The sequence below is a fragment of the Brachycentrus maculatus genome, unplaced genomic scaffold, assembly GCF_059751285.1.
Source record: "Brachycentrus maculatus isolate JH-2025_06_01 unplaced genomic scaffold, ASM5975128v1 h1tg000469l, whole genome shotgun sequence".
Taxonomy (NCBI): domain Eukaryota; kingdom Metazoa; phylum Arthropoda; class Insecta; order Trichoptera; family Brachycentridae; genus Brachycentrus; species Brachycentrus maculatus.
Window position 1 is genome coordinate 633,855 of NW_028281216.1, and position 20,189 is coordinate 654,043.

A 20,189-nucleotide genomic window follows, 5' to 3' on the forward strand; every position below is an offset into this window, starting at 1 on the left:
TGCAAATAATGGGTTAAGAGAATAACCTAATTGTTATAATTACACAGCAATATAAAGGTTTTAAAAATATTAAACAAAAATATTGGATTTCAAAGATTTATTTGTATTTGGCTGAAGCCCGCCTACCTTATATGGAATATTTTTCTTATGATAATAACATTTAATGTTTATTCTTTTATATTATACCATTCTGAACATCTGGGTTCCAGTTATTTTTTGGCAAATTGACAAAGTTTATAATGTATTGCAGATTTGATGAGAAGGCAAGGTTTTCAGTAAAGATTATTGAAGGAAAGAGGTGTAAAGAAAAGTGTTTAGATTCCAGTCCTTCAGAATGGCACAGTTCATACAATATTATATTGTTTCGACTCCAAGCAAAGTAAGCTGGTACGACACAGTAGTTAACAAATCCCATCATTCCAAGTCCATACACAGAACACTGACTTTCACTAATATCTAACTAGCAAGTTTAATGAAAACAATATATGTATATAGTAATTGGCAAACATCAAGGAGACAATCTGGCCAAAACAATGGCACTTCTATTTACAAACAAGGAGAAAGGCAACTGTAATTCATTATATAATATCTCATTGTTTCGTACAACTATTTATTTAAAGTACAAATATTTGGCGATAAACATTAGTACGTGTCGTTAAGTGGTAAAAATTATACCACCTTTATTCGGTATATCATTTCACAACAGAATACAAATATTGGTTAGATGACAAAGATCTATAAGGGTACAACTTTTATATTTGTCAAATACCGCTGAAATCTGGTACTTCTGACTCTTAACTCCAGTCATATGTTTTGAAGCCAGGTTTTTTTTTTAGTTCTACGTGAGAAAACATGTAGTTTTTTATATTTTGTGTTATATAACCCTTGTCTAATAAGGTTTTTTCAAAATGCCAATACGATTCCACAGTTAATCTTTTTATGCTGTAATCTTTTCGTGTATCAGCACGCGCACATCTGCGCATGAAGGTGCCATTTCACCTTATTCTGAGTTTTGCTTCAATAATCATTTTCTTTTTACTACACCCCAAATGGATGGAATTTCATCCAATGTTTCAGCCACACAGTGTCGGACGATGAATGTAACAAATAAAAAAATACCATTGAACATTGGTATTTTCGACACATTCAATATCAAATCGTCAATGTGTCAAATATATAATCAGAGGAATAGGTAAAAGAATATAGAGGTTTTAATGTATAATGTTTTGATCTATGGAGATCAAATAATGATTATGGTAGTATATGTACCGGTACACACAATTGCACAAATCAATATAAAAAGTGAGCCCGCAATATTTTAATATTTATTAAGATTCCATTAAATAAACCAAAAGGTTTTATTTTATGTTTAGTGTCTTTCTCGCCCATAAATGTTGTCTACGAAAGTTCCGATCTATTCATTAATCCTGTTTAATCATACACAGTATACGGTAGGTCTTTTATTTTTACGTCAAAACAAGTCTCACTTTTTAAACACGGCCTGCGCAATTTCAGGTAATGCGGTTTAAGACCTTTATAACATAAGATAATGTACATTACATGTTTTTATTATATTTATTATTTATCAATTAATTATTAGAATGTGTAAAGTTTTATTTTATTAAATCTAGAAATTTTCCATATGACGCATGACATAATATGTTTTAAAATCTCATCCCAAATTCGTCATATTATGACGAATTTGGGATGAGATTTTAAAACAGTTCAGTGTTTTACAAACTGCAAGCGACATTGAAATCGCTTTGATGTTCCATAGTTTTTGACAAAACATTAAATACACAATATACATTACTAAAATATCATCTTGCCAATATGAAAAACGTATTGTGAATTGAAAAAATTTAGGCTCGTGATCCGAAAACTTGACACCGACGGATCAACATTTAAAAATTACAAATTCACAGTACAAAAGACTAGAGGAATAGCAAATTAATAATGCCTAACATAATATGGTTATTTTATAAAATTACACACTATATAATCCTTAAATTATGTTAATGAAAGATTCAATGAAGTTTGGGATCAACTATTTTACAATAAACATGTCGTTTATTTTTAACACAATAAAAAATCTACAGTTTATATTTTTAACTTTTAAAGTTTTGAAATAGATGACAAACTCAAGTTGCTTAACAAAGATAGAGTAATAAAGTTAATTATGAATCAAAGATTTTTTTAAATTTACTTTTGTGTCATTCTTTACAGCTTACAACTGGCCTTCTTGAGTCACCCGAACTATAAAGTTCATTATTAATACGTAACATTTTTTTTTTACATTTTCTAATTTTTATGCTAAACATTGACCAATCAAGAATGAGAGGAAACGAGAACAATTTACCCTTCTTTTATGATAGCAACATTTTAAATTTCATTCATTTAGGTACTTCCAACAATATTATTCGATGCATTAACTCAAGCTCTTAATGCTATCTTTCAAAAAATTTAATGCCCAAAAATATCATTGGGCAAGCAACTAACATCTTTTGTTGTTTGTATCTGTGTTGATTAAAATTTAGATATGACTCCAACAATAAGCAATTAATCACCTAAAAAACTATACACATTTATAAATTGTACATATTTTAAAATTATGTTAAAGGAGCGAAAACTTGGCTTTTGATTTAGAAAACCAGATACAAGTTGAATTTTGAGATTCTGCTTGATTAGTGTTCTCTACCTGAGAATTTTATGCATTCCCCGTAAAATTTAAATATTTATGACGTAATTAATTCTTGTTTCTCTCAACACATTTTTAAAATGCCATTTAACATTCATAAAATGTGATGAAAAAGAAATTTTATGACTAAGTATTAGATAAAAATATAGGAAAGCTAACAAAATATTTAAAAAAAACTTATAATTATGATTCTTATAAGTTATCTTAAAACCTATGAACTCAGATTGAGTAATACAAAAATACTAAATAATACATTTCTGACATATTGGCCTGAATTTTGAAGTGGTTTTTTATATTCTCATATAAGACATTTGAAAAGAATATGGTATTATTATGTTATACATTAACAGAATGTACTTTTGCTTCGTGTATTTATCAGTTTATGTGATTGAATCTTTAGAAAGGATTAATAGATAATGAAATCAAAAAATTTTACAAAAATCTGAGTAGAAAATCAGAGATAAATTTTCCCAAACTTTTATATTCGATACAATAAAGTTATTGGAAGAAGTGGAGAGATTTCCAATGTGTGCAGAAATATTTAGTATACAATAATAATCACATGTACAAGTAAAAACTACATCCAGGCGTGAAATATGACAACAGCCCGAGTTATTAAAAGATCGTATAGAAATAAATCACAGAATATTTGCCACTAATGTTACTTTCTGTCTGATCAAAAACTGATCGTTTCAACAGCCATTAATGACGCGAACATTATTATTTGTCAATTCTCTGATTTACCATATTATTTGTCAATTCTCTGATTTACTGAGAGGTCTATTCATATAATATTTTGATTCATTTACAGTTACAAAATAGTTTTTTCAGGATTGAGTTAATAACATTTATATATTTATAATAATATTCAAAGAGGCGTAATATATAAAGACGTGCTAATGTTAATTGTTCAGCTTTAAATGGAGTTACATTGTCAGAACAGCGGGTGTACGAAATGACAGTAATTAATTAACACTCTCGATAGCTTTTGTCATAAATTCTATAAACCTTTTACCATATTGATCAGGATCACAAGTGGATATGCCGTCGACATTGCTTCCATACTTCACAGTTTTTGCTGCTTTGGCGGCCTGTGAATACAAAACAATTTTACATTTACAGTACATTTGTAATATACGGAATAAAGAAAATAAACATAGCAGGACCTCTATAACCTGAACCCTAGCTAATCTAAAAAAACTTAGAAATCCAAACGCCCACCCATCCTTCCCGTGCTTCTTAAAAATGGAAATGATGATGAAATAATAAGTCAAGTAACACAATAATGTGATGGCAAAAGTGAAGAAATGTTTGACGCTGAAGCGGTAGCAAGTATTTCCCATTCAAGCGCAGTGTCTGCCTTGAACATGCCTAAAATGGGCTGACTAAGTGGATATTCCTGAAGATGCGAAGATGAGAAAATGCTTTTACATATATTGCAAGACAAAGTATTTTACTTGTCATTGAATAAATCTCAACCAACTAAAATATTTGATTTCTATGTTTTGATTTTTAGATTTTGATGTTTTATTTGATAAAAATACCCTACTGATTCTCTGTACTGTGATCCGAACGCTCCACTAGTCCGAACAGAGAGTAAATTTTCGGCGTTCGGATTATAGGGGTCCTGCTGTATGTACTCAATTTTTTACCTGTTTTTTCACGCCATAATGTGTCAATACATCAATGATCGCTACAAAATAGATTTCTTTCCTCACAGCCCCTGTGAACATAAAAAACAGCACATAATATAAATGAATACTAAAAAAATTCATAGTATAATACAGATACAAAATTGTAACAGGCAACCAACATGTACACGGAATTAGGATCATTAACTTTTGATGTTCAATATCTTCAGTTGTTTTATAAATGTAACAAAGTGTTAAGTACCTTCTTGGCTGGGTATTGCGTAAATGTCCATCTCGGGAATGATCCCATCATACTGCAGTGACGACTCCCTCATCAGGCCGCGGGGGCTGTCCGGGGGGGTATTCCAGCCTCCCCTGAAAAATATTCTGCACCATGTTAACATCTACATTTTTTTTATTTAATTTTTGTTTTAGCATTCACCATGTGAAATGATGTTTCTGCCAGTTTCTTTTTATTTACAAACAAAATAATAAAAGAAAATAATAATAACAATCAATAAAAAAATTCATAGTTTAAATGCGTTTAACTTTATCATTTTTCAAATTATGACCGCAATTCTAGAATTACGTTCAGAAACAAGGGTGGATACTTGGGTGGGGAGTTGGATTCCTGTCTGTGTTAAGCTATTTAGAAATGTCTGATATAGTTGAATATATAATTGAAACAAGTTTGCAAATTCTCTAATTGTAAACAATATAAGAATGTGTAAATACTTCTTTTTGAAACATTTTGAGTGTGTCCAAATCTTGTCCACAAATCAAGATTATCTAAGCTTAAGAGTTATTTTTGATAACTCAAAATAGATGAATAAGAATATAGAAGTGTGGGCATTTACAGGGCTTACGACCTTTGTAGGCTTGGTTAAGTAATCACTTAACCCTTAAGCTCTGTAAATGTCCAGACTTCCATATTCTTTTTCATCTATGTTGAGATGTCAAAAATGTATACACTTTTGTCAGTATGTATATAAAACATTTATATACTATCTCTATGGTTGTATTCATAAATAAAACTAGTGTTTCTTAGACAATTTACTTTTGTCAGTATGTATATAAAACATTTAAATACTATGTCTATGGTTGTGTTTATAAATAAAACTAGTGTTTCTTAGACAATTTACTTTTGTCAGTATGTATATAAAACATTTAAATACTTTCTCTATGGTTGTGTTCATAAATAAAACTAGTGTTTCTTAGACAATTTACATATTAATATAATTAAATAAAACTAGCGTTTCTTAGACAATTTGCATATATACACATATATATTTGGAAATGGGCATGCGGGAAAGCCAGTACAGATGAAATTTACTCCTGTTTGGGTCCATTCCGGAAGGTGGTCAACATTCTGACATCACAATAAGCGGTTGTCTAAAAGTATGTACATGCATACGGCTCATTACCAAGATCTGCATGATACAGTAAATGCACTTTGAAATTTGTTTTATATCTATGGGGCAAAATAGGCTATTCGCAATGTTTTTAGTGGACCACAATCGAAAAAAAAGGGAAATATCTGGATCTATAGAAACACCAGTTTGATATTGCATGGAATATGAACACATACCTATTATTCAAATGATTCACTAAAGTACACATTATAAAGTAGGTGTTGAAACATGATATAGAGATCAACCAGCATATAACTACAATAGACCAACCCATTAAAACAGAAAAATAACTAAAATTGTAAAAATTCTTTATAACACATACAATAGGGTCTTTTATAGAATTAAAAAGAGTAGATATTAGCCTATTTTTTAAGAGGTAAAGGTATGTTGGTACCACTACACAGGTTACTTTATATAATTCCAAAAAAAAAAAAATAATTGTTTCTTTGTCCCCTATCTGTACCTGGATGATACATTTAGTGTGAGTATGTCCAATTTTTGAAAAAGGTAGATTAAATTGGAAACAGAATGCGCAATGAGGTATGCAGTTGAGAAAAATTTATGAAGCAATGGGACATAAAGATCTATCAGATTTAGTGGTGTCTTATTTAGAAAATATGACAAGAGGAATAAGACAAATGAGCTATGTGACAAATCTTGATTGATATAAGATGAATTGATTGTATTTATTGTATTGTTTTTAGGGATCAACCTTATTCATTATTATTAACTATACACATTTACTAAAATTTTTAAGACAATTAAACTAAATATGCAATAAAGCCTTGTACATAATAGGCAAGGAGAATTTTCTAATGCAACTAATATATATTATTTTTTAAAAACCCCTGGATGATACATAGGGGCTGGATCAAATCGAAACAGTGTCAACTTGATTATTAATTATATGAAGGCAAGGTGATCAGTCCTGTGTTGGGTACATTTTAAACATTGTTCCCACTTTGCGAAAAGACCGTACTGCATGTTAGGTTACCTATCAGCATGCCTGTTATCGAGTCCCCCCTCCGAGTCGTCTCCGCTGTCCAGCCCATTATTGTCCGAGTCGGCGGATTCACCCTGAGCGATTCGGTTGAGGTTCTCGACTTCGGCACGGGCACAATCGTGGATGCCCAGCAGCAGGGAATAATCCATCAGGTGTAATTTGGTGAGAAACTGTAATCAGCAAGGTTCATTCATTACTTGAGGCAAATTCAACTAGTCAACCAAGAAAAATCATATCTTTGTGCAACTGGATTTGGATCCATCGGTGCATTGCCATGATAGTAATGTTAGTATTGACTCAAAGACAGAATTTTCAACTCAGTGGATGAAACACAAAAGAAATGAGTAATATAAAAGTATTGAAGTAGTATTTGGAGAAAATGGCGCTTTTTAAATAATCTAATATTATTATGTAAAAAAAATAACTAACTAACCATTACGCCACTTTTTAGGTGTAGGCAGAGAGAATTGAAAGCCACACCACTCTATTTCTGTCTGTAAACATTCTTCGCCTTTTATACATTCGTTATTTATATGCTTTATATGCTTTACCTGATTTCAGTTCACCATTCACTCTAAAAATCATTATCAATCTTTCAATCCCTAGAAAGTATACTTCCCAAATATACGAAATCATCTAACGAACTAACTAACCATCACGCCGCTTCTCCGCAGGGGTAGGCAGAGAGAATCGAACGCCACACCACTCTGTCTTTGCAAGCATTCTTTGCCTCTTCTACATTCATGCATCTCCTCATACATAACCGACGATTATTACGACTCCTGACCCGGCCGCTTTCAAGTATTTGACATACCTGATTGTGCCAAGTTTTCCTCGGTCTTCCTCTGCTTCTTTTTCCAACTACATTCGCATCATAAATTTGTTTAACCGTTCTTTCTTCACTCATACGCTCCACATGTCCAAACCATCTCAACACACCTTTCTTAATTTTATCGATAATGCTTATCTCAGCCTTACATTCTTTCCTTATTTCATCATTCGAACATCTATCAAACATCGTTTTGCCACACATTCGTCTGAGGGATCGCATTTCATCTACCTTTTCCATAATTTTATCATCGTAAAATTTAAATGATTTTATCTTACATCGACATCAGCGGACAAGGTCTCCAGAAGTTTCTCCTTAGCAGACTCTCCCATGTCCACTTTGACCCCCTGCTTGATAAAATCATTATCTTTCAGCGTTGGAAGGTCTTTCTCCAATTCTTTTTCTGATGCTTCACGGTCAACAGTGGACCCTTTCAAGTCAAATTTCCTGAAATAAATATCATAAGGATACAAAAAGGGCATCTAGAGTTAGGGTAGACATTCTCTGTAATACAATTTTAAGGTTTTGTACCAAAGTTTAGTAACACAAGGTGTATTGGATTATTATAAAGACACTCCATAAACATAGGAATAAATATCATTTAATTTTTCATCAAACCCTTATCCGCACCCGATGGTGTATAGGGCACTGCATCATATAAACACAGTGTTGTCTCGATCATTATCACATGAAGAAAAGGTGGTCAGCCCTCCACTTCAAGTACTGTCCAGTGTAATATTGAATACATATTTTAGTGAAAAAATCACTTATAGTTACTTGACCGCCCCCCCCCCCTGGGAATCGAACCTGGGACCTCCAGTACGGTAGCCGAGCGTGCCGACCATTACACTACGGAGGCGGACTATATAAATATCATAAATATCAGTGTTAAAAAAAAATTGAGGATAAAATAAGATAAGAAGCTGGTGTATTAAACACATACCTGTGAATAGTCAGGTGGTTGGAGAACACGTTCCTCATAGCAACCAAATAATGTTCGATGTTATCGACCGTTATCCTGTATAATCCCAGATATTGTGGGAGAAGAGTTTTGCCGTGTCTCTCAACAATATACTGGAATGAAAAAATATAATAAATTAATATTTTTTTATAATATATTCCAGGATTCGGACCTCGTATAAAAATGAAGGAGTCTCTGCTTAATAAAGGCTTTCCTCATCCAACCATGGATGTCTCTAGTGAACTCGCACATACTGTGTTACGATTTTTAACAATATATCTGGAAGTTTCAAGAATTTGAGGGATGTGGTTGTCAATCATAAGTAGAATTGGTGAATGTTGCATGTGTGTAAAGTGATCGCTTAAACGAGCCTATGACGGTCGTAAGCCCTGTAAATGACCAGACTTCCATATCTTCTTCATCGTCACAAATAATGTACAAAAATTAAATTAGACAATAATATAAAAATGGTTTGGGATAAAAAAATACATTATAACAAAAACAAAAAGAGTTCTGAGAGAAAATTTCCAGTATAAAAACATGTTTTGGAACATGAATGGAACCCAGGGCCTCCAACATGGTAGCTAAGTATGCTAATCATTACACTACCGGAGTGCTATAATAGGGCCGCAATATATTGAGAAGAATGTAAATGCTTCAATACACAGCGAGTGTTTTTTTCTCATGAATTACATGAAATTATAGTAACTTTAAACATAAAGAGTAAATCCACTCACGAGTAGGCATAGGGTATGAAACTTATAAAGTTGAAGCCTGAGTAGGGACATGATAAACGGTATTGCATAAGCCGTAGCTAGATTTCAGAGTCACTTGGACGTTAGGTAATTAAAAAATAAAATGCTTCAATACACATGTACTTACGGGATGATAATGCTTCAAGAATGAATGCATACGTTCCACTTCCTCAGAAGTCAGGGTTTTGATGATGAAAAGACGGTCATAACTTTGGTAGAATTTTGCTCCGGATTTTCCAGAGCCTGTGGAATCCTCAGGAATAGGTTGAGATCTTGAAGAATAAAAAAGAAATTGAAAACTATTGTATTTGAATTAGAGATGTACAGCTTCTCAGAGAAGAAAAACTTATAATTACATTAGATTTTTTGTTCAAATAATCTCAAGCGTAAAATATATCCCTTCTATTGTAAGAATGAGTTATTACCCATTTTAAGATACATTTCTATAAAAATAAATAAGAATAAAAAAAAACAAGTTTTACAGGTTTTGCTGATTCTTTAACAATGCTGCTTTACAGATAAAATAAAACTGATATTGTAAAAGGAAAGTAAATTATTACTGTGTGCTAATAGTAAGCAGGTGTACATGTGTGTGTTAATAAGTAATGTGAGAATTAATAAATAGACATGAAGGTTATAAAACAGTACATCTTATTCGGAAGAACATTCATAATTAATTGTGGGATAGCAGACATTGGAATAAAAAAAAAAAACTGAGAGCCAAAATGTCTCACACTAGGAATATTAAGCGGTTCTTAAATTATATAGCAAACACTCATGAGTAAAAATTTGGTTGTCATATTTGCTGTGAGTCAAATAAACAGTTTTTTTTGTGAGTATAGAGTAGAAACAAAATTAACATGTGGCCACCACATGCATAGATTCAAAATGTTTCCACCCGAACACTCGTATGTACATGATTATTAGATAGAGCACAATGTAAAAAAATAACATCATACAAATAGTTTGTAAAAAAAATACATGAATTAGGTGAAGTCATTATTGTGTCATGGAGATTTTGCGTATGCATAAAGATAAGTATAAAATATTATCTATATTTTTTTTATGATTCACCACGTCCCAATGAAGGTATTAAATGGTGGTTGCAAGAATCAAGGGGAAATTGCAGGTACGCACCCACATGCACCTAACCTGACCTTAGCCGTTTGATTGACAAGCCTCGCCTGACAAAAGAGGTTGCATCGGAGAAAATGTTGTCATGCGGGCTGTGGTATTCTTTCGACCCATTCCTCGGAAGGCCCATTACTGCCGGAGAGGTTTGTGTGCGCTTAATTTGTCTCGCTGTCTTTTGTTGGCGCGGAAACAAATAATTGGCAGGGTTTGCAAACCTGATATACATAGGTGCAATCAGATAATTTAGCTATAATATTTTTTTTACATAAATGATCGATGTTCTTAATTGATTATATTTTGACTAATGTTTGTCAATTATTTGTTACCTTGTCATAGATTCCTTGTAATCTTGATCGTCAATGCCGAATCTCTCCCTTAAATTCCGGAATACAAGCGGACAGTATTCTTTGATTTTGAAATGAGACGGCATATTTTCCCTGTAAAAAATAAATAAATTGCAATACAACGGGATTCCTCAAACTTTTCCTATGATTAAACACTTCACAAAACTTGAAATTTTTACAGGACACCTTGTTTATTCAATAGGGTAGGAAATATATATATAGATATTTTTTTTATTTTTACCTAATTAATATTTGATATTTACACAATGCCGCATAGTTATAACATCTTTTGTTTACTATTTTGAACACAAATTTTCTGAATAATCATTATTTTTTTATAGCAATAACAGATGAAGTCGCAAACCATTACAGTACATTACAATGTGTTGGGTACTGAATTATCACAAACTGTGCATTATCAAAGGTGCAGAGATGTGTGCTCTCCGTGAGCAATGAGTAAAATAAAAAAAAGAAGTGAATGAAATTAGTCAAAGAAGTAAAACATGGATGAACTGCAATTTTACTTACGCAACTATTACTAATTATCTTAACCCTTTAAACAACATTTACTTTTATTTTACAGCTAAAACTAGCTTTTGATTAAATAACAATTATACATGCTACAGGAGTCTCACACCAAAGGGGTCCAAAGGGTTAACAACAATTTTTTTTATATACCATGTCGTTTAATGAAACAAAGTCGGTTTCTGCAAACTTGCACACATAATAAAACTTGTCATATGAAATAAAGTGATTCAACACAAATAAATCTCCATCTTATTAATTATCTCATGGTGAAACGGGAGCTTTAGCTTTAATATGCTTGGAATAAGTTTAGCTTAAGATGAAGTGTAACAAAAAATGAACATACTTATTGAAAAGATGATTGTCGACTTTGAGTTTGGAATAAGCCCTGAAATCGTCTGGCAGTAACATCACAGGTATTGTTACATGACTCAGCTCGTTAATCTGAAAAAGAAAATACCCCAGTTAGAAAACGAAGAGTAATAAAGCAACATTTGTTTTTATATATTTAAAAAAATAAATATATTTATCAATAAATCTAGTTTTCCGATATACCATCCCCCATGCTGTGTCTCTATTAGAGGTCAAATAAAGCCAAAGCCTTATACTCGTAAATGTAAAATTTAGGGCATTTGTTCTTGTGTTTTTGTCTACCTTTTCGAAAATTAAATTATAATATTGTAGTAAATTTTATTCCTTAATTTAAATCATTTACATTTTTTGCTGGTGATCATCTTATGGTTATTTCTTTAATAAACGAAAATTATTACTTTTGTGTAAGGAACAACAGGATAAGGGAAATATGCGAGATCAAAGATGTTGTTAGGTGGGGAAGGCAACGAAGTAGACAATGATATGCGCATGTGAGGAGAATGAAGCCATCCAGACTTCCTCCCATTGCACTATATGGCCAGCCCCAAGGGAGACAATTCCCGGACAGACCACCAATGAGATGGATTGACAGCTGGGAATCGACAACGCAGGATGCTAATCCCCCTTAAAAACACGCCACAAGGCCTACACCAAGCAGAAGAAGAAGAGTAACTAACACAGATTTTAAAATATCAAAACCATAATACACATAGTGTTGTATAAAATTCCTTATACGACACAATGTATTTAATATATATGGATAGAACATATGGTTTAGTGCCAAAACATTATGTCACTATGGGTAGATGAAACAATCAGCCAAGATGGAATCCAAGAAGAATCAGGAACTACAATAATATTAGGAGTAGTTTCAATAATATTTAAAACAAATAATATATAATATTTGTCATTTTCTTGGAATCTCTTATTATGACTGATTAACAAGTGTGATCCTCTTATATTCACATAACTACCGGGCTAAGTATACAAATATTTCATATGCTTCCAAGGAAAATAAATCATTGTAGATATTAGAGCCCCTTCATAGCTATGACAAGAATATTATCAAATTTGGAAATCTTTTTTTTTTTATCATTTGAGATGTAATATTCCAGTGAACACTTTGATCAAATAAATATATCGTTCTACGAAAATGTCACAAGACTTTTATGACTTGTATATTGTATGTATACGAATACATAGTCGGTGTAAATATTAACTAAGTAAATATGTACATATTTAGTAGCGGTTATAAAAAAACCTCTGAGAATATCGTAAGGGGATATGAAAATTGTGTTTGAAATGAACACAAAAGAAACAGTAACATATGTTAATAAAAATAAATAAAAACGTTTGGAAAAATATTATTTATATAACTAACATAACACACTCTTTCCTTGGTCTTCCTGTTCTAAGAACCATATTCCATATTTTACTTAAATTTGAGAAGATGCAAAGGAAGATGTTTGGAAAAATTCCACCACATTACTGCAAATTATAATTTTTAATAATCAAATTTATTAGTTTGGTCAACTCATTAAAGAGTAATTTTATAAAAAATAATTGTCATTTCTTTATTTTAAGCTCATTTTTTGTCCGCCTCCGTAGTGTAATGGTCAGCACGCTCGGCTACCGTTCTGGAGGTCCCGGGTTCGATTCCCAGGGGGGGTCAAATAAATATAAGTGATTTTTTCACTGTAATATTTATCCAATATTACCCTGGACTGGTACCTAAAGCGGAGGGCTGATCACCTTTCCTTTGTGTGTAAACGATCAAGATAACACTGCGTTTATATAAAGCAGTGCCCTATGCACCATTGGGGTGCGGATAAGGGTTTTATTTATTTATTTACTATTTTAAGCTGTTTTAAATTCAAACCAAACGGAAAAGACAAATAATGGAAAATTAAAATTAAAAAATCAGCTTCTAAATTTGATGGCATCCATTTATTACAGTATTCAAGAATATTTAAAAAAAATAGAATACATTAATGATATGAAAAAAAATAATGAATAGGATTACAATAATTAGTTTGGAGATCATAACCTTGAGGTCTAAATCAACATATAGGTATGTAATTTATTTGAGAATAATGTCAATTTATTTAATCTAATTTTGGAAGGGAGCCAATATCGGGTACCAAAGAATGCTAATGAGCTTGTATTTATATTACGATGCTTGCAAGTAATTTTATCAGTTGTCCTAGACAAACGTGATTTGACTTAGTAATACATTGAGAGCACAATAAATAATGCAAAAATGTACAATTGTTTTAGAATAGAATGCAATGCATCGCTCAGTTAGTCTGTTTAACTTAACGAGGAAAATTGAGAACCGTCCGACTTGTCAAATTACATGATTATCTTTAAATTCTGTCACTGATTAATATTTAAAACTTTCAACCGCACATAACCACAACATCTTCATCTAACCCTTATCTGCACCCAATGGTGCATAGGACACTGCATCGTATTGAGGCAGTGTTATCTTGAGCATTGAAGACATGAAGGCAAGATGATCACTCCTGCACTTCAGGGACCAGTCAAGAATATTTGAGTGTAAAATCACAAATATTTATTTTAACCACAAATCGAACCCGGGACCTCCAGCACAGTAGTTAAACATGCTAACTATTACACCAAGGAGGTGGCCAAAGAAAAAAAAAACAAAACATAAGCACACTACTCTTATTTTAGTTGATTTTTTAAAACAAATTTTTATAGCCATAATTGCATAAAATCCATAATTTTTCATTGTCTGCCTAGCTATGTGTTAACTTGTAACGACATCAAGATTTATCACAATTTTAATAAAAAATTGTCATAAGTAACATATTTTTTCTACATAACTCTTCTAATCTCTCAATGGCAAAATAAGTCCACAGGATTTATTTCTAAATTTAAAAAAGTAATTTTTTAATTGTTGTAGAAATGTAAACATTGAGTAAATTTTGTATAAAATGGTCACCATTACATTCCAAGCTCTTCCACATTCCAGGCTCGATTTACAACAATGAATTAGGAATTTCAGACAAAAATTTAATGTTCAATAATTTGCACTGGTCCAATGTTCGCATTTAGTACCTGTTTTAGTGGTGATGTCACTAACTCAAGAAACATGATATTGTAAAAAAAAAGAACCCAGCCTTAAAATATATATTGACCAGTATTTTAAATAAAAGTAAACAAAGAGCATTTACATTTTTTAAATATAATTACTTTGTCTAACTCTATAGTGTAGTCTAGCTATTACGCATGTTGTTCTGCATTCAACTTACTAGAGGGTCAACATAAATACAAGTGATTTTTTCCACCCTAATATTTAACGTTTGTTCAATATCACATATTAAAATGTTAACAATTTTTGAGGATAAGTGAATTCTTATCATACATCTTATGGTATGTCACAATTCCCAGAGAGGAATGATATATTGAACAATCAAACTGATATCGCTCACTCCTTTCAACAGCGTCATATATCAAAAAACTTGATTTTTCAGGTTTTAATTAAAGTTTAAAAATATAATACAATGTTTTAAAAATAAATATCAACCCACTTATTGAACTTTTTACTGTGCAACAGATCTTTTTAGGTAAAACCTGAATGTTTCTTCTCCATTTGAAAAATATTTAGTATACTTAAAAAAATAATTAAACAATACCTTTTCTGCAAAATGCAAAAACAACACTTTCTGCCCTGTAGCAGGTAAATATTAAGTTGAAAATACGGCGCTTTTACTGGGATATAGTACATTTTCAGGGCATTCCAAAAACATGCACCACTGAAAAATGTCGATTTTTGATATATGATGTTGTTGAAAGGAGTGAGCGATATATAATAAAATTGATTCCCTAATGCTAAAATTAATCTAATGTTAAGCATGAAATAAACAAATTGAATTTAATTCATTTATTGTACAAAAATTTATTATATTGGTGGGGTTATTGCTACAAGACTCAGAACAACCTAATAGAGATGGGTAATGCCGAAGAAGTCACGAGAAAGAGGAATGAAATAAGTATTTTGGAGGACGGTTATTGATTCTATGGACAGGTAGTAAGTTTCCTGCGATTCCGGAAGATTATATGCATCTTTCTGGGAGAGAGGTAGTTCATTCTATAGTCTAGCAGCTTGTACAGAAAAGGGAATTCTGAAGAATAATGTTGTGTGGCGGGAATGTGAAGTGTTCTCTCCCAAAAAGAAACAGGTTTTTTCATCCTTTTCGTATCCAATGGTGCATAGTCTACTACAACGTATATTATCTTGATTATCAAATACATGAAGGAAAAGTGAACAGCGCTACGCTTCAGGTATCAGTCCAAGGTAATATGAAATAAATATTAGAGTGAAAGACAACTTGACTCCCCTGGGAATCGAACCCGGGACCTTCGGCATGGTAGCCAAATGAGCTGACCAATAGTACACTACAAAGGCGGTTGTGAACCATTAGACTGTGAATTTACCATCCATAGTATAGTAAATATATTATGCAAAATCTTTGAACATAAAATTTCTTTAAAAAAAATGTAAATACACATTCAATGATTATTAAGGCATGAATATTTCAGATAAAAAACCTAACAAAGAAAGAGACATAGGTTATTTTTCAGTTAACACATTGTTGTCGGGTGCTTTTTTCACCAACCCCGACAATAATTATACTCAGACCCTTAGTATGCTAATCACAAGTAACTAAAAACCAAATTCCGATCCGTAAAATGTTTTTTGGCATTGTTCACGTTCTACCAAAAGTAAGCAAATATAATGCTTATAAGCATTTCTCACTCTCTACCAACAGTAAGTAAAAGATGCTTTTAAGCATTTCCCATTAAAGTGTTAATGCAACTGCCAAAAATAGTGCCCATTCAAGGCACTGCTGAGGTTATCTATTTAACTGAAATTTACATCTTCTGCTCCGGAAGATAAATTGGAGAACTAGTGGTGTTAGATAAAAAATCTTAATATTTTTCTAATTAATCAATTATATTATTCATTTCATTTTAACATCAAGAGTAGTGAATAAATGTGCATGTGTATACTGATCCTGTTCACCTATGTCAATAAAGATAAATAGTTATATCTTATCATTCTATAAATATATATATTTACTGATATAATTATAATATATTATATTAATTAATATATTATAATATATAATTTCACATTCATGCAATGCAAAAAAGCAATCTTATCACGGAAAGAAAAGAAATGTAAGAAGAGTTTATTTTCACCTGATCTAAATAAAATTATGAATTTAAAAATAAGTAATTTACAAAAAAAAAGATAAATATTTGTGTTTTTATTATTTATACCAATATTTCAATTTCATACTATTTCTGAGAGCCAAAGCGGCTCATTATTAGAAATAGGTATCAAATTGTGGTAGAGTGGGTTCGAACCCAGAAACTCTGACTTAAGAGTCCGCGACACTAACGAAGACCACAACCACTATATTAATACTTAAAGTTACCAAAAAGGAACCTGGGATGACCATAATTGATATTTGAGACACTGTATTCTATATATTTTCAAATTTCTACACTCATCTCATAGTCTAGGATATCGCTCACTCCTTTCAACGTCATAAATAAAAAAATTATCAATTTTCAGTTATGCATGTTTTCGGAATGCCCTGAAAATGTACTATATCCCAGCAAAAGCGGCATATTTTTTACTTAATATTTACCCGCTGCAGGGCAGAAAGTGTTGTTTTTTCATTTTGAAGAAAAGGTATTGTTCAATTATTTTTTTAAATAAACTAAATATTTTTCAAATGGAGAAAAAACCTTCAGGTTTTACCTAAAAAGATTTGTTGCACAGTAAAAGGTTCAATAAGTGGCTTTACATTTATTTTTAAAACATTGTATTATATTTTTAAACTTTAAAAATGATCTCCTGAAAAATCAAGTTTTTTGATATTTAACGTTGTTGAAAGGAGTGAGCGACATATTATTTTTCATAAACTGTGGTTATATCCGGTGAAGGAATTGAGAAATTAAAAAGGTAGAAAAAATAATAAAGATACAAAGAATCAGTTTTAATCCACATAAATACATGTTGATACATTGTTGTCAGGCGTTTTTTTCATCAACCCGACCTTCAAATTAGAGTCGTTTACTAATCACAAGTAACCGCAGACCCAATTCCGATCTGTACAATGTTTTTTGGTGTCTCTTACGTCCTACCAAAAGTAAGCAAATAGAATGCTTATTAGCGTCTCCTGCTCTCAACTATCAGTATGTAAAAGACGCTTTTAAGAGTTTCCTGCAAACAATGTGTTAAAGATCTAAATATGGCATTTCAATTTGAATTAAATACTTACATGTATTTAAGTTAAACGAAACGCAAAAAAAGATTTGTTTTTTTTTTGTTCATTAGTTCTTTGCTTTGTGACTAGAGAGTAATGTAACAAAAATACTAGTCATTATATATTTGACTTGGTACATTCAGATTGGGTCACCAGTGAAACCCGATAAAAAGTTCCGTAGACTACTTGGGTCACTTGTGGAGGTGCTTAGAGCTCATTTAAAAAATATTGCATTTTAGCATAATGAATAATGGAGCCGTATGAAGAGTTGTGTTGGGCACCGTGAAATAACCTACCACAGACAAGGGAATATAAATTATCAGGGAGGGTAGGTCACGGGTGCCATCATTACAATATGTATAGACTGATAATTAATCAAAATTAGAACTAACTAACTAACCATCACGCCGCTTCCCCGCAGGGGTAGGCATAGAGAATAGAACGCCACACCACTCTGTCCTTGCAAACATTCTTCGCCTCTTCCACGTTCATGCATCTCCTCATACATACCCGCCGACTGTTACGGCTCCTAACCTGACCACTTTCAAGTATTTGGCATACCTGATCACGCCATGTTTTTCTGTCTTCCTCTGCTCATTACATTCGCCTCATAAATTTGTTTTACCATTCTTTCCTCCCTCATTCGTTCTACATGTCCAAACCATCTCAACACATCTTTCTTAATTTTATCGATAATGCTTATCTCAGCTTTGCATCCCTTCCTTATTTCACTATTCCAACATATAGCATACATCGTTTTGTCACACATTCTTCTGAGAGATCGCATTTCGACTGCATTCAGTCTACTTTCATCCTTCTTTTGCCAACTCCATGTTTCACTTCCATACATTAGAGTTGGAACCAGGACTTCGTTGTGCACTGCCAGTTTAGCTTCCGCTGATAGGTTTTTATTTGCTATAACTGATTTCAGTGCACCATTCACTTTGTTTCCAGCATTCACTCTCCTTTCTGTGTCTTTATCAATCTTTCTATGTCTTTATCGATTTATAATCAAAATTATAAATCGACTATTAATCCAATACCAGATACAGTTGACAGGTATACTAACAAATTTAATGACTGTCAACTGTCTTGTGTTGTCTTTTATTACAGCGGATACAAAGTGCGGAATAATTTTTTGAATTAATATATTATTGATTTGTGCAGTACGGTTTAAATTTGAGTTAATCCGTTATAATTTAAATAATCAATTAAATACGGGGAAGGTGATCAGTCTTACTAACCAGTCCAGAACAATACATTAAATGATTGTACTGGATACATACCAGTGAAAACGTTTATTTAGGAAAGTAAGGTAAATACGTTACAAAAAAATCAATCGCGGATATTGTTTTTAGAAAAGTCTAGTCAAATTTAAGGTGTGTAAGAAATTAAATGGACAGAAACGTAATACGTAATTAAAATTGACATCATTGGAATGCTGAAAGTTATTTTAACTTATCGAACGAACATGGAAGCCATTATTTTGTTAAAAAGACGTTATTTTCTGCAAATAATTAATTGCAGCAACATTAAAAGCTAGTAATTCCTAAATTGAGTATAGAAAATCTATTTTAAACATTTTAAGGGTGCTGATCAATTCGAAAGAAACTCACCGTATGATTGACACCCCACATGAAAACAGATAGAAGGGGCTCATTTGCTCGGAAAAGCTTCACCTTCTGATGTTTAACACGAAAGTGCTTCTTTTTCAATTTACTTAAACCACTGGATGGGACCGACATTTTGAATTTGTTTAAACTACAACTTTTCGATTAATGGCGTATCTATAACGTTTACTTCCGTAATAGAAATTAAGACATTTTTAACATAAACAATACCACAACAACAATTACGCGTTACAACTGCGGAGAATGGAAAAAATCTATTGCGATTCACCCGTCCGGCAAAAGTACTTCGTTTTTTGACAACAAGAAACGTTCGGGCGTAGAAGGAAAAACAAGTATGATTAGTGACTATATAATAACTCTACACAATAATATGTGTGCATACAATTTTCAATTCATTTGTATTGTATTTTGTGGTCATTAAAGGCTATTTTTATAAAACGCTATTAGTTTCTTTAATGCTTAGATCAATGTTGATAAATGCTCAATATTTTATATTAATAAGGTAAATTCTTTAAAAAAATATCAGGTAAATTTATTCAAAGAAAACTTTTCCTTTTTCAAAAAATATTTAAATATTTGCATGATT

General features: G+C 31.8%; 1 protein-coding gene across 8 annotated transcripts; it reads right to left on the reverse strand.

The window, feature by feature from the left end:
* Window positions 1–82: 82 nt before the first annotated feature.
* PIP4K (phosphatidylinositol 5-phosphate 4-kinase) lies at window positions 83–19,904 on the reverse strand. 8 transcript variants are annotated; one of them, XM_088271897.1, is made up of 11 exons: window positions 19,589–19,904; window positions 11,639–11,736; window positions 10,750–10,860; window positions 10,447–10,638; window positions 9,417–9,561; window positions 8,517–8,647; window positions 7,852–8,020; window positions 6,748–6,914; window positions 4,592–4,704; window positions 4,351–4,421; window positions 83–3,789 (listed from the first exon to the last, which is right to left on the reverse strand). In XM_088271897.1, exons 1-11 carry the CDS (start codon window positions 19,715–19,717, stop codon window positions 3,664–3,666), a joined length of 1,452 nt encoding a protein of 483 aa, XP_088128023.1. In that variant the 5' UTR covers window positions 19,718–19,904; the 3' UTR covers window positions 83–3,663. The 8 variants fall into 8 exon arrangements, with proteins under 8 accessions (XP_088128023.1, XP_088128022.1, XP_088128021.1 ...); XM_088271896.1 differs by having other exon boundaries at window positions 4,592–4,716; XM_088271895.1 differs by having other exon boundaries at window positions 6,736–6,914.
* Between the last annotated feature and the right edge of the window lie 285 nt (window positions 19,905–20,189).